The sequence below is a fragment of the Arvicanthis niloticus genome, chromosome 3, assembly GCF_011762505.2.
Source record: "Arvicanthis niloticus isolate mArvNil1 chromosome 3, mArvNil1.pat.X, whole genome shotgun sequence".
In the NCBI taxonomy this organism is placed as follows: domain Eukaryota; kingdom Metazoa; phylum Chordata; class Mammalia; order Rodentia; family Muridae; genus Arvicanthis; species Arvicanthis niloticus.
Genome location: NC_047660.1, coordinates 93,867,454 through 93,881,893, shown reverse-complemented (window position 1 = coordinate 93,881,893; position 14,440 = coordinate 93,867,454). Strand labels below are relative to the sequence as shown.

The following is a 14,440-nucleotide window of genomic DNA, read 5'->3' as shown; positions in this document are numbered from 1 at the left end:
GCTGTATGCAGCCTGCCTAAATATGGTATTTTAAAAGTTTGTTGTTACAGTGGATATTTATCTGCTTCTGGCTGCTCAGTAGGAATTCTTCTTCCTTATAAAGGACCCCAGAATTTTCTCAATATCTATAGACATTTAATTAATTTAGTCTTTTTAAAAATGCATTTTGCAAGTATATTCATTTTCTTAAACCTAAATGTTTGATATTGCATAAGATACTAGGAAACTATCCATAGTTTAACATTCAATGCCTAGAATAACACTGTTATCTAGCCTTCAGGCAGCAGCTGGATCTGGGAATCTCAAGTTTCTGAAAAACTTTTGGAACCCTTGGTTATCTTAAGTTAGGAAACAGTCTCCATGAATCTCACTGAGCAGAGCCATTTGAGAAGAAAACCTAAAAATAGTATGAACATCAAAAACCACATGATGCTATTATACCTTCTTGTCAAAGAACACGTTACTGCTGTCAGATCACTAGTTAAACAAATACCTTTGGATATCACTAATTTTTCTCAATAGCAACTTGGCTAGGACTACACAATAGACACAGTTCAAAAATATTTTATGATCTCAGCATAATTATTACTCCTAAAGTCAATCACAATGTCAAAAAATCTAAACTTTTCAAGTTTCAAGCATTTTAGTGTTATTGTGAGACATAACAAATTCTGATTACCAAACTAACAGTTTTATTCTCTTTATGATGAATAAATTATGAGCCAAAGCCAAAATATAAACCATAACTAGATTGTAGAAGGAGCAGTATATTCTTAATTTGAAGAGTAGGTACTTACCAAATTGTGAATCATAGACATTTAACTTAAATAGCTACTTGGGCAAACAAAGATTCTGCCACCTTGAACAGCTGTTTCTAGCCTATTCTGTTTTAAATGCCATCCCATATCCTTTAATAATATTAATATACCACAAAATTACTTTCTTCGGAGAACAAAAATGAACATTCGAAAGCTTGTAAAGTGACTAATTCTTAATGTTGTCAAATTAAGTTAAGCAATTTAATGCAATTACTAAATGTACTGACTTCTTAAAAAATTATAGCAGTTAAAGAAACAGTTTCACTGTCTTTTATAATACACATAAATAGCTTGTTTTAAGCCAAGTTATTTGAGGAGGCTGGCTTTTTCTCTCTCACAGTTCTGGTAGACATTCTTGAAGGCATACTCAAATCCAAGATTCTGCACACAACTAGCATTCATCCAAATTAAAGACGAGCAATTGCTATTATAAGATTGGATTTTGTCCCATCTCTGGTTTAAAGCTCATATCTTTAAAGAACTATATATGGTTATTTTGCTTTATAGCCAACCACCACTGTGAGTGTTAAGGGCAGTTCTCATTGTATGTCAAGCTGATCTGAGTGTGGCAGCTTTCAGATTTACCCATTGTCTGAATAGGCCTATACCTATCTTGCAAATGAAAATACTACTATCAATGTTTTCAATTTGCTAGGAGTTCAGAGTGTTAGGAGCTGGTCTTTGGCCTTGCAGCAAGTGATCTTATATTCATACAGCCTTAAAATTAAGAAATAAGTAATAAAAACAAAACTACTAGAGTAATAACACTCACAGATATGCAGTGATTATCATGTTTGGATCTGTCACATTTTTTTCACAAGAATTGAGTGTGCACATGCATGCACAAACACACACACACAAATTAAATTAGTTGATTTTTAATTGGGGTTATTAATTTACCCTTAATATGTAAGCTCTTAACCATAAAGGCTTGCAGTGAAAAGGAATGTGCCAGATATAACATGAACTTTAAAAAAAGAAGTACTCAATATGCTTGGAAGGAAAGCAGGGTGGGTAAATAGGTAGGCTAGTATTGGAGAGGAGGTGGGGGCTTGACTTTACAGCGCCAACACAGGCTCTGTTCCCATAGAAAGATGAGAAGCAGAAAACTGGTGTGGTTAGATTCACTTATTTTTCTTTTGCTTTGTAGTGTGTGTGTGTGTGTTACGTGTGGCATATGTATACGTTCATATGGCATGTGCACATGTGCATGTGGATGTGTATGGAGAGCAGAGGTTGACATCCACTATCTATCTCCACCACTCTTTATTTTATTTTTGGCCAGGGTATGTCACCAAAGTAGGAGCTCACCAATTCCACCAGACTGGCTGGCCAATGTGTTTCAGAGATAGCCCTGTCTCCATTCTCTATCTCCTCAGGATCTGGGACAACAGATGGACTGGCTTTTCCACGAGCACTGGGGATTAAACTCAGGTTTTATTGCTTGTATGATAGGTAGTGGACTGACTGAACCTACTTCCCAGCCCTGAGATTTGCATTTTATAAATATATTCTTACCACACCATAAAGGGTTATCAACAGAATGTTATAGGAACGTGTTATCATAGCTTGGGGAAGAGAAAATGATCTATCAATCAAAAAAGTCAATCAGAGTAGAGAATACAATGAAGGGAAGATGAGTCGATTTAAGAAACATTTAGATAGAATGTTTACATAGTGGGATAAATAGAATGTCATGGTTATTTACTATTGTGTAAAACTTAACCCTTCCCCTAATTTAGTAATTTTCAATACTTACTACATAAAAACCTATGAATTAGAAGTGTTCTTCTGACTCTGGACCAGTCAAAGGGAGGTGCTCAATGCTGACTGAAGGTGGTTTTGAACTATACAAATAGCCTCTGTGGCTGGATTTAGAATCACCAGAGGGACAGAGCTCTGAGGTGTTTCCAGACAGATTTGACTAAGAAAGATCCACCCTGAACATGGGTGGCACCACCCCAGGGGCTAGGATCCTAGACTGAATAAAATGGAGAAAGATCGGAATCAGTATTCATCTCTGTGTTCTGACTAGAAATGAAATGTGTCCTCATGTTTCTGCCATCACGCCTTTCTTGTGTTAATCAGGAGATTTGCTGCAGAAAAAGCAAGTCTGCCATTTTGGGCCGAGTTTGACGCAAGCTTTATTCAATACTGTTCAAGAGATGGATTCTGGTCAGGACCAGTACCTGGAATTTCCCTAGTGAGTGGCCCTGAGACAAGTGTTGCAAGGGTTTATAGAGAACAAACTATATAGGTCACCTTACTTTTTCCATGGAGCGGTTCTTATTTTCAAAGAACTACAACTCCCAGCATCCCAGAAGGTTACCTGGTCCCTGGGGAGGTGGGGCTTACAGGTTAAATGCACTTGCCATAAGGGATTACTCTCCTTCCTTGAGTTGCTTTTGTCAGGTATTTTGTGACAGCAACGGAAAAGGTTAACTAATAAAGGCTTTGCCTAACTTCACATGTATTCTCATTAGAGACTACAAGGTCCACACACAGGGGAGAAGGAGGGACAGGATTGGTGAGCTGTAGCCAAGGGATAATTACCAAAAAGGATTCTCCTCAGGCCTTCAGACTCCTTCATGAACTACAAGAGAATAAATTTCTTTCATTCTCAAGCCACTTTTGTGGTAACGTCTTACAATATCCACAGCAACCTAAAACTCTCTTTGGTGCTGTTCCCTATCTATGTTCACTGCGTTCAGCCCAAGTCGAGATTATTTTCGCATTCATTTAATTACTGCTTTTCTTACCCAACTTATAACCGGGGTGCAGGTCGGACCCACTGTTTCAGAGCTACTCTCTCAGCACCGTATCTGGAGCACTCACCTCAGTGTATATTGCTTTGATTAAAGAAGCCTTACCTTTTGAAAGGGTCCAATGCCCTTGAATAAACACCCTCATTCCCTAGACCTTCCCAAACTTATTACATTTTGGTATTTCTCAAAGAACCCAAGTATGGGAGTGTATAAACCAAAGACTACCCAAGCAAACAGCAGTTACCAAAGTTTACAATACTTAGAGCCGGTGTGAAGATACAAGATCCGAGTTAGACCCTGGATTAGGTAACCCTATGCTTTTGGGGGGTAATGAATTACAGAGCTGTTACAGGTGGACAAGTCCCTCAGTTGCCTAGGCAATGGCTCAGCCTAGCCAGAGGGAAAGCACTCCGAAGGGCTCAGTGCGCAGGCGCCTCCCGGGAGCCAATGGGCGCAGCAGCAAAGCCCCGGAGCGGGCTGCGCGGTTCCCGCGGGCGCGGTCGGTTTGTTCCCGGAGGTGGCTGCTGGGCGGTCACATAGGTTACACGCAGTCACTCCGCCGGCGGAGCCCGCAGGCCGCTGTGCCATCCCCTGCCGCGGCGACCCGGGCGGGACCCACGATGGCGCGGGTCGGCGGCAGGAGGCTCAGCTGACTGCAGGCGCGAGGTACCGAGGCGAGCCCGAGCCAGTGGGGCCCAGAGCCGGCTCTGCCGGTCTATCTCCAGCCGACAAACTCTGTGCCTGCCAAACCCAGGGCCCTCTGCGGGAATGTTCAAAAATGAGTACCAGGTAACCCAAAAGGACTTTCGCACTGTCTGGCTTCCTCCTCCAGGGTGAGCTGGTCCGTGATTCTAGGTGTGAAGCCTCCACTCCCGGGATGAAAAATAATTAGTGAATAAGTTGTGGTGACCTTGAGGTGTGCACGTTTCCAGCTCAGTGCTTTCCAGTGCAAAATCAGTGGTTCTGATTACAGAGCAGGTCGTGACCCTCTTCCACTCCACACACCCGGAATCAGAATCTTGAGCACAGGACCCAGAAATCCTGAGTTGTTAAACACCTGGGGTTTTCATTATTGATGCCCTCTGATATCGCAGAGCTAAATAAAAAAAAGTGAATGAATGAATTCCAGAATGAATCCTTTTAAACCCAGAATTAAAGTAAGCACGTGTGCTGTGTTCTTTTTCCTGTTTGTGACTCTCCAGCCTGGATGTACATCAGGATTAGTTGGGGAGTAAATACAGATTTCCTGACCCTCTGTCTGGATCTGGAGATGAAGATGTGTAGATGGGGTTAGCGGGTCTACTTTTTAAAGCAACTCCCAACCAAGTCTGATCCAAGGATTGCATTTGGACAGGCTGCTTCTGAGAGTTCAATCACCTTGTCCAATGGATGGCTTCCTTTTTTCAGCTCACTGAATGGTTTTCTGCACCAACTCTCCTGCCCTAGGTCTTCTTACTTACCTTGAAATTGGCAGTCTATAGAGCATCTTCATTTGTCTATTCACTCTGACTATTGTCAGAGTGCCCAGTGGCCCATCCCCCAGGCTCCACCTCTTGGTCGGTTACTTGTCTTTAAAGCACTGTGTGCAGTTCTTTTGCCTCGTTTTTTAGAAATATATTCTACGGTTTAAAATAAACTTCATTTAATCTTAGTTCATGTAGATCAAGTATAAAGTTATGAAATAACAGATGCCTACTGTGGGCAATTTGGGAGACAGGAAAAGAAGTGGGGGGAAAGATTGGCTGGGTTATAAACCCAGCTGGCTCAAACTTAAACTTTATAGCAAAATGACCTGCCCTTAGAAGCAGTAGCATATACAGTTTTACACATAATATGAAGGGAGACATTGTCTGGATGTCTGAGGCAAAATTTGCTGAAGTGAAAAAGGTAGTAAGTTTTCACAAAAAAACCAACAGTTTTTTTTTTCATGTGCTTCTTGTAATTCAAGCCATATTTAGTCTTCATCTTAGCTTCTCAAATTTTTCAATAAATTCTTCCTTGGAGATAATCATTTAATACCCCCATTTTTATGAGCAGAGTATATGGGCAGTTAGCAATATCTTTAGCATTTTTATATTAGTATGACTTTGTGATCTTGAGTTTATAGTAGGTAACAATCACTCTATAGAAAACACTCTTTTTGTTCTTCCTCTTTGTCTCCAGTTTTACTTGTTTAAAAGATATTGCAGAGGTGTTCAGTAAGAACCCCCTTCATTTAGCCCAGTCCTTCCAGGGCCTTATGAAGAATGGGTCTGAGATACGTTTCCCCTCTATTGATAAGTCTTCGATGGCACTATTAAGTCCTTGCGTATGCCACGTGTTGTCCTTGATATATGTTTGCTAGCCTGTGTGATCCAACACAGATGGATCACCAAACATCATTTGACAGATGGGAAAAAAAAATCACGACATTCAGTAGCTCCACATTCAGAAAGTTAAAAAGAAAGTATGGATGGAGCCCCAGTCAGTGTGACTGCTAAGTTTATAATCACACATAATGATAAAAATGTACTGGCTTAGTTCACAAATTGAGGTTGAGCCCTTTAGACTGGTATTTTTCGAGTACTTTGCAGATCTGATCCATACTGTTCATGTCAGGTCAGTGAGCCCCATCTGTAATATTTCTGTGGCACAATTGATGTTTATCATGGTTTTAAAAGTGAATTCCGTACTAATTCACTACTAAGGTGACCCAAATCACAAGGGCTGTGGCTTTAATATACAGCCAAGGTATAAAATAGGCATAAAATCAGGGATACTGTTTCTTCCTGCATCTGTTAACTGACAGATGGCTGGAACACTGGTTTTAGACTCCTTGTGGTGGATACAGTTTCTCCCATCGCATTGTATTTCACTCTGCATTTCTTGTTCTTATTTTCTAGGGAGGCGCATTTGTTGAAATTTTTAGCGCTCAGGGGAAAAATCCTGGAGCGAGATGGAAGATCTTGGGCAGTCCATCTGTGATTTGGAAAGTAAGTGTTAGAAATTAAGAGTAGCATCCTGGGAAGAAATACGAGAGGTTATAGAGCAAAGAGGCCTCGGTCAGACTTCAGAACTGATTTTCTCGTTCTTTCACCCGCGAAGGCTTTCATGCTGTTGGCTCTTTAGCTGGTTAAGACCGCCACATAGTGTGTCACTGCTTTGTGTCTTCTGGGTCCTGCTTCATCATTTTAGCTGACTTTGATGTTAGTGGAGAAAGTCTTTCTAAGCCCTGGACCTCTTGGTTTCCTGATTCATCATCTCTGATGCCCTCCTCCATTCTACAGCAGCCTTACCCTTCCCATCTCAGTCCACGCCTCGTCGCCACAAATAGCAGGACCTCTGAAATTACCAAGTGAGACACAGAGACATCTTTCTCTGACCTCAATCTTTGATTCTTAAGGTCACTTGTTCAGGTCTACTCTGCCGTATTTGTTCTTCAGTCTGATCGGGACCTTCAGGCCACACAGTCTTCTGTTTCCCTCATGTCAGGTTTAGTTACTTTCTCTGAGTTCTCTCTTTCTCTCCGCTGAGGACACTAACATGTTTCAGTCACTTTCCTTGAATGCCTTTACTTTATCGTGTCATGACACCGGCCTAGCCAGTCCCTGTCAGATTCCCTCCTAGTCTTTCTTTGCCTCTGTCTAGGTGTCTCAATGCTTTGGGATTGACAGCACTATAAATCCAACCCCAATAGTCCGGAAAATTATCCTGTTATGTTCTTGTCAATCTCCAAAATGAGCTTTGCCTATTATCTATGCTTTCCAACCACCAAACGGCCGATTTTCAATCCCATCCCACAACCAGGGCATGCCCTTCTCACTCACCAGAAACTGACACCCCCACTTCCTAGGGAAATCAGGTGGAAGCCAGTCCTTCCTGCTGCAACTATACCTGAAATTCTGTCTCCATCCATATTCTTTGTTTCTCGTTTAGAAGCAAGAGACCAATGCCTTCAAGGGAAGAATAAGAATACCTATTGATGAAACTTAAAGCTACCATTAAGTTTTTAATATTTGTTAAGTATGACATTAAACACACTGCACAATGTTCTATAAGGTAAATACCTTAGTGAGATAGATAGCTACACGCCCCTCTGATAGGTGGAAACATTAAGGCATAGAAGGACAAGGATGAAAGTTGTTTAAGTGGTACTGTGAATGAGGGAGAAGGGCCATTCAGCGAGTATGCACCAATGGAAGCTCTTTCACCAATGATGCCACCATTGTAATATTTTGCCCAGGCTCATAGGCCCAAGGAACTGTGGATTAAAACCTATGAAACCCTGACCTTACGATAAATACTGCTTGGCTTTCAGTTGTTTATGTTGGATATGTCATCACAGCCGCCCAGAATAACTAACGCAAGTGCTAAGAGTCAACCAGGCCTCAAGTGAAGCTGGGGCATAGAAGAGCATTCCAAGCAGAGAGAGTAGTCCAAACATAATCCTTGTATTAGGAACTGAGAGAGCTGCTGGTGCCAGTGGGAAGTGGTTATGTTTGAAGAGTTGGGTACAGACCAGCATATAAGTGTTTTGTGGCTATGTTGAAAGTTTGGGTAGACTATTGAAAGATTTTAAATATAGGCCCAATGTGCACATAAGTAAAATTAATAATACGCTTGGTCCATGTATGTTCATTGCAAATGCATAGGGGATACTATTACAATAGACACTACCTGGACATATTTATTACAGAATTCTTTTTTAAGAAGATTTATTTTTATGTTTACATGTGTGTTTGTCTGAGTATATGCCACAGATATGTATGTGCTTGTGGAGGTGAGAGGACAGCATCTGACCCCCTGGAGGCATAGGTGGTGGTGAGCTGTCCAGCATGGGTGCTAGGAACTGAACTTGGGTCTTCTAGAAGAGTAACAACTGCTCTCCTCTGCTTAGCCATCTCTCTAGCCCCCTTGCTTAACTTTTTAGATAACCTTAATTGTTACTTTTTAATTTATATTGATTTTAAATAAATTATATTTAGAATTTTGAAAGTCACGGGGGATGTGAATAATACATAATTAATTCCATTTGAGCTAGTTCTGAAAGCCGAGAACATGCAGTGTGAATTCAGCACTGGTTAGGTACTTTCTTCTGCTGCAGCATGGGGTGGTAATCAGCCATGCACCTAGATAGAGATGTGTACAGGAAGAAAGAAGCAGCTCTATCCCAAACCAGATTAGCGGCTTTGGAATTCCTGAAGTTGGAGAACTTTTTTTTTTTTTCATTTGGAGGAATGATCTTTTCACACAATAAGAAATTAGCCATATGGTTAGTGTGGTTTTCTGTTCCATCCACAGCAAGCGAGCCTCGGGTAAAAAACATCATCAGTGTTTGAGTTTATTTTTAAGTCTCTTGAGAGAGAGAGAGAGAGAGAGAGAGAGAGAGAGAGAGAGAGAGACTTTTCTGTTGATTTGCAGTTCCAATTTTGTAAAAGAAGCCAAATAAGGTATGTTTCAATGACTGCTGATTTCATTTTGTTCCATAGGAATTTGATAAAGAAGTTAAAAGTTTTGTATTTGTCCTGGAAGGCAGCAGCCAAACCAACAGAATCCAGTTACCAAAGGAGAATAAGCAAATCCGTGAGTAAGACTTCTAATATGGCACCTTAACATTTGACAGAACTACTTTTTGTGTCTTAGAAGCAGGCATACTGGTAAGACTTCTGTGGCAGGCGCTGGTGTGAAGTCACGTGATATTTTTAATGTGGAAAGCAGCTGTATGCCATGCACTTTAGAACAAATCCTGCCCCACTGTCTTGTTGAGATTTAGAACTATTCCAAGACCTAGGAGATTATTTGAGTAGCCACTTGTTATAATGATATTTGTTGAGCCTAACTCTGCCTGAGGGATTTTTCACAATACTGCTTTACAGGTGAGCTAACAAACATGGAGTTCTTAGTAGAAAATCAGCAGTTAAGGCAAAATTTTGACATGAACTTAAAGAACAAAAAATGATAAAAATAATTTATATAAGACATTATTGGTAACAATAACTGATGAACCTTTAGGAATATTAATATCTAATAAGTACAGATATGAGTGTTATTTAACAGACAGCTGCAGTAGTTACTTGATTCCAGTGTGGAAATTAGCAGCCTGGTTTTAAAGAAGACAGAACACTGGGAGCTGACTTAGAGTGTGGCCCAGAAGGGCAGCTATTGTCAGTGAGTAGCTGGGATTTAAGGCTGTCACCAAACTAGGCTTTCAATCAGGTGATGCAGCTGGAGTAATGTAATGTATTTGTATAACCAGACTTTTCATGAGCTATATCCTGTCAGCTAATTGTAGATTTTTAATATCTTGTAGAAATAGGCAGTTCTCTTTTGCGTTTACCACTTATCTCCTCTTCATTCATTGAGTACATTTATTGAGGGACTGCAAGCAAAGCTTACTGACAGAGCACTTACCTGTAGGCCCATGGGCCTGGGTTTAACCCAAAACCTATTAAAAAGGACATCTATTGAGTACCTTCCAGGCACCAGGTACTGTGGGAAGACATGCTGTTCACACTTCATTTATCTAATTTTAATTTTCCTTGTAAACTGTACAGATTCTAGGCTTTATGTACCACTTCAAGCACTATGTGACATCCTAAAGTTCTAAGATGGGAATCGAGCCATGCAAGTTACAGATAGAAGATGGAGTGGTACCTGTGTTTCTTTATAAACCAATAAGAAATCAACCTTGAATGAGAATAGATAATTATTGTTAAGATTTTTGAATTAACTTGCTGCTATAAGTAAAGATGGCTTCCTCATAGTCCCCGGTTGGGTGTATGATTGGCAGCAGATGCTTTGTTGCTGCCATTTTTTCATTTTTGTATACATTTGTATTTGGGAGTAAAGTGACCTGATGCATGTGTGCAACATAGCTTTTTTTTTTTTTCCTTACAAGAGTGAGGTGCAGTTCACCTGTTTCAGGATATCGACTTTATGAAACAGATACATTCTAGGAACATGGCTGTTTGAAGCTGGCAAATCTTTTTTGCCATTTTTGTTGGGCTTGTAAAGACAATCCAGCTGCCTTCTAGTGCCCTCTGCATCTGTGGTCATGATATTGATGGCGTCACTTAGTCCTAGCAGCCTTCTCTTTGGCTCTGAGAGAGAGTCCTCACTTTACCCAAGTGACTAAATACAGACTCCCCTGTTCCCCCTTTCTATTCTTGTTCAGGTTTTTTCTTTTTTTTTTTTTTTTTTTTTTTGGCTTTATTTTTCCCTTAATTTCCTCAGAAATCTGGTTTAATGTATTATAATTACCTCTTTAAATGTACTGATGATGGCTTTTAATTAGAAGAAACAGACGAATCTTCTAATGTATTTCTTACACAATGCCCTGCAATTAAAAATTAATCTGGCTTTCCTATAGCATGCGCAGCAGTGTAACAAATGAAACAGTTTGCGTGCTTTCTCTGGCACTAATGCCTTTCACGTGAGCTCTGTGGAAGTTTTGATAAGAGAAGTTCACAGTTATTTTTACTTGTATAAAATGACCTTCTGTGTGAGGTTGGGATGGTTAAACTGAAATTAGAGAGCATGTCTTGAATAGAGGAGAAGTGGCTTTCAATTAGCATCTAAATTAAGTTCAATTATCATTATGCATTCCTATTTTAAGAATAAACATACACTTTATGCAAACTTGACATTCGATAGTTCATTTGTGTTTCTGACAGTATTACTTACAAGAAAAGATTTCATAATAAAATTATGTAAGTTTGACTGACTGCTCCTAAATACTAATCTTTCTGAGTTAAATTGTTCTTGATGAATCCTAAATAAATAAATCCTAAATAAATAATCTGTTGTGTTTTAAACTTGTTATTACATTTATTTATTATTGTGTGACTATATGCACGCACCACGGTGTGCATGGAGGTCAGAGGACAACTTAGGAGAATCACTTCTCTCCTTCCATGATGTGAGTTCTGGGAATGGAATTCAGGTCATCAGCTTGGCAAGCAGTGTCTACCTACTGAGCCTTCCTATAGCCCTGTGGTTTCTTTATAAACTAATATAAGAAATTGATCTTGAAAGATAATTATTTTTAAATTTTTTAAAAATGAATTGATGTCATTAGCAAACGATGACTTCATCATAGTTCCTAGCTGGATATGTGTTCCATGGTGCTTGAAACGGTATAGAAAGCCTAGAATCTGTGCAGTTTATAATGGAAATTAAAATTACAAGTCAGGTACCAAGCAAGTCTTTCCACGGTGCCTGGTGCATGGACGGGGCTCAGTAGACGTTTGTTTTAATGTTTTGTTTTCTGTTGCTAGGGATTGAACCCAGGCTCATGTGCCTGTTAGGTAAATAAAAGCACCCATCAAATAAAGGAGCATGTGACACAGACTATCACTGTCACACTGTATATGTCTCCAGGGTGTGAATCATCTTCCTTGTAGCCTCTAACTCCATGGTGATATACAATTGATGTTCAATACATTTGTTAAATTTGCCACAATAAGAAACTTTGATAATTCTGTTTCTAGTTTCTAATTGTAAGCATCTGCCCTTGGTAATGACACTTTAGTGTATCATTCACCAGTTAGATAAATCTCTGGCACCCTTGAGCATGGACTATGTTCTATGGAGTTACCCGTGTGAGAAGCATCACTGTCATACATAAATAGCCAGTAGGGACTCTAGCCAAGAGTCACGTTCAAAGTCATTGGTTTCCCCGCTGAATCATCTGAATCAAATAGCATGTGTCCAGCCATCTGTATCCCTACAGCCTAAGTTCAGCTGTTCTGAAAGATGAGGATGGCTTCTTGTGGTTCCCCCAGGCCTTCTACTGCTACTTTGCTATTCTTTTTAAATTATGTCTTACTCCATTTAAAACCCTTAAGTGACTTTGATCTCACCATTGTATTAAACGTTCTTAGCAGAGTGAATGGTCCTGTGTTCCCAAACCAGTGGCAGGTTCTCAGTCCACCATCACCTCTGGGAGCACCTGAGAGAGATGGTGCCTCCTTGATAGTCTTGTCTCGCTTCCCTCCTTGGCTATCTCAAACGTTTGTTCTTCTTCCTACCTTATACTAGACTGTGGATAGTTCCCTTTTGTCTTTCCTCTTCTCCTGTCACCATCTGAATGACACAGTGCCCTGGACTTACATTTAGCTCTGTAGCTATGGCTCACGCCCTGGTTATCAGCTTCAGGATGGTGGATTTTTAATGCCATTTCCATCCAAACTCCTGTCTTGCAGTCAGGTATTTACTGGTCTGTTTTCCTGGACTGCCTAAGAGTAGTGTATAGAAGGTGCAGCTCCTGGCGAGGCTGCTCAGAATCCCTCTCCCACCTAGGCTGCCTCATTTAAGTTGTTAGCAAATAGCATTGTCTTTTCAACTGAGGAGACCAAAATTCCTCAGTAAACCAGCTTCTATTTTTCTTTATTCTCTCACTGAATCCATTAAGAAGATATTGTTGGTACTGGCAAAAAGATTGAATCTCTGCTTGCTTCTTACCCCTGGGTGCTGCCCACCCCACTCTCTCAGGCGTGGATTATTGCAGTTACTCTCTACTGGGGCTCTCTGCAGTCTGTCATCAAATTAGCCAGAGTAGAACTCTTCAGTTACGAGTGACGTCTGAACCGTGTAATTCCTCTCCCGAAAACTGTCGCATTTCTTAAAATAACTTTTCAGTGGGAATATAAACTGTCTGGTTCCCTCTCAACTCCCTGGCTTTCTCTCTCATTACTCTTTCTCTGGCCTGTGTTCCACCCCTTCAAGTCGTGTTGCTGTTTTGAAATCTAGCCTCTTTCCTCTCCTCTTTCCAAGCCTTTACCAAGATGTCATTTTTGCAGTGAGACCCACCTGACATGTACTCAGGTCACACCTGAGTCTGTGTCTGTGTGTCAGCCCTCCTCCACTCACTGCTCGGCCCTCCTCCACTCACTGCCCAGCCCTCCTCCACTCACTGCCCGGCCCTCCTGTCTTGAGCAGCATTGATGACAATGCAGTGCTTAGAGGTGTCATTGTTTCCCCAACCATTTTCAGAAAGTGAATTCCACTGACAGAAACAGTTTATTTTGACTTGTTTACCTAGCACACAATCAAGTCAATCTGTATTGGAGAATTTCATGAATGAGTGGCATCCCACTGGTTTTAGGTTGGCCAGTGTCTTTCACGACTTCAAGGCTCCAAATGATTGGATTTCACATCTATTTTTTTCCCTCTTCAGTGTCTTACACCAGCTGACTGAACATTTAGAGGTTCATTCCAGCCGTGAACATCCCTCCTCCATTATAAGATGAACAGCTTCCACCTACAGTCTGTTTCCCTCTCTTCTCACTCCTACCCCTCGCCTGGCCAATTCCTGCTTGTTCTTCCAAGCTCAGTTCCTGGGTTGTTTCTTGAAGACTACCTTCACTGACCAGCCACATCCCCTCAGGCACCTATGGGTTAAATTCTGCCATGGAACCCTTAGCCTTCTCTTTTGTGAAACAGTATTGCACAATCCAAGAGGCCACAGATTATGCCAGTCTCACTATGAAAACTTTACAGCAAGTCTTGTGAACAGTGTGTGGTCAATAATCTTCATTCAATGCTAAAGCTAATTCATACAAATGATTCTTTGAGGTATAGATGGAAATTATTAACCCACTTTTAGGGATGAAAAGGAAATTAAAGATGTGCTAAGGCTGAGACTGGAACCATGGACTGAGTTCATCCTGACTTTTCTGGGCAGTGAGGAGGACTAATTGTTGGGCCTCATCTCGCTTCTTGGATGACATAATCCTTGTAAAATATATGTGGTGTATGCAATCTGTCATTTGCTCTAACGAAACACCTGTAAAACCACTGCTTAAAACTATTGGCATTTTACAAATTGAGCATGTTTTTCAGTATTTAAAAGAAAAAGAAATAGGGGCTTTACCCCTT

At 40.6% G+C, this 14,440-nt stretch overlaps 1 protein-coding gene across 3 annotated transcripts in view; it reads left to right on the top strand.

Moving 5' to 3' along the window:
• The first annotated feature begins 4,080 nt into the window (after positions 1-4,080).
• The window catches only part of Cfap20dc (CFAP20 domain containing), a 218,539-nt gene continuing 208,179 nt past the window's right edge, over positions 4,081-14,440 (top strand). For 2 of the 3 annotated variants that reach the window (XM_076931532.1, XM_076931531.1), the window contains exons 1-3: positions 4,082-4,372; positions 6,466-6,555; positions 9,052-9,145. In XM_076931532.1, the coding sequence (XP_076787647.1) occupies positions 4,352-4,372; positions 6,466-6,555; positions 9,052-9,145 (205 nt within the window). In that variant the 5' untranslated portion in view covers positions 4,082-4,351. Of the gene's footprint in view, positions 4,373-6,465; positions 6,556-9,051; positions 9,146-14,440 lie in introns of all 3 variants that reach the window. The other variant, XM_034498162.2, reaches the window with a different exon arrangement.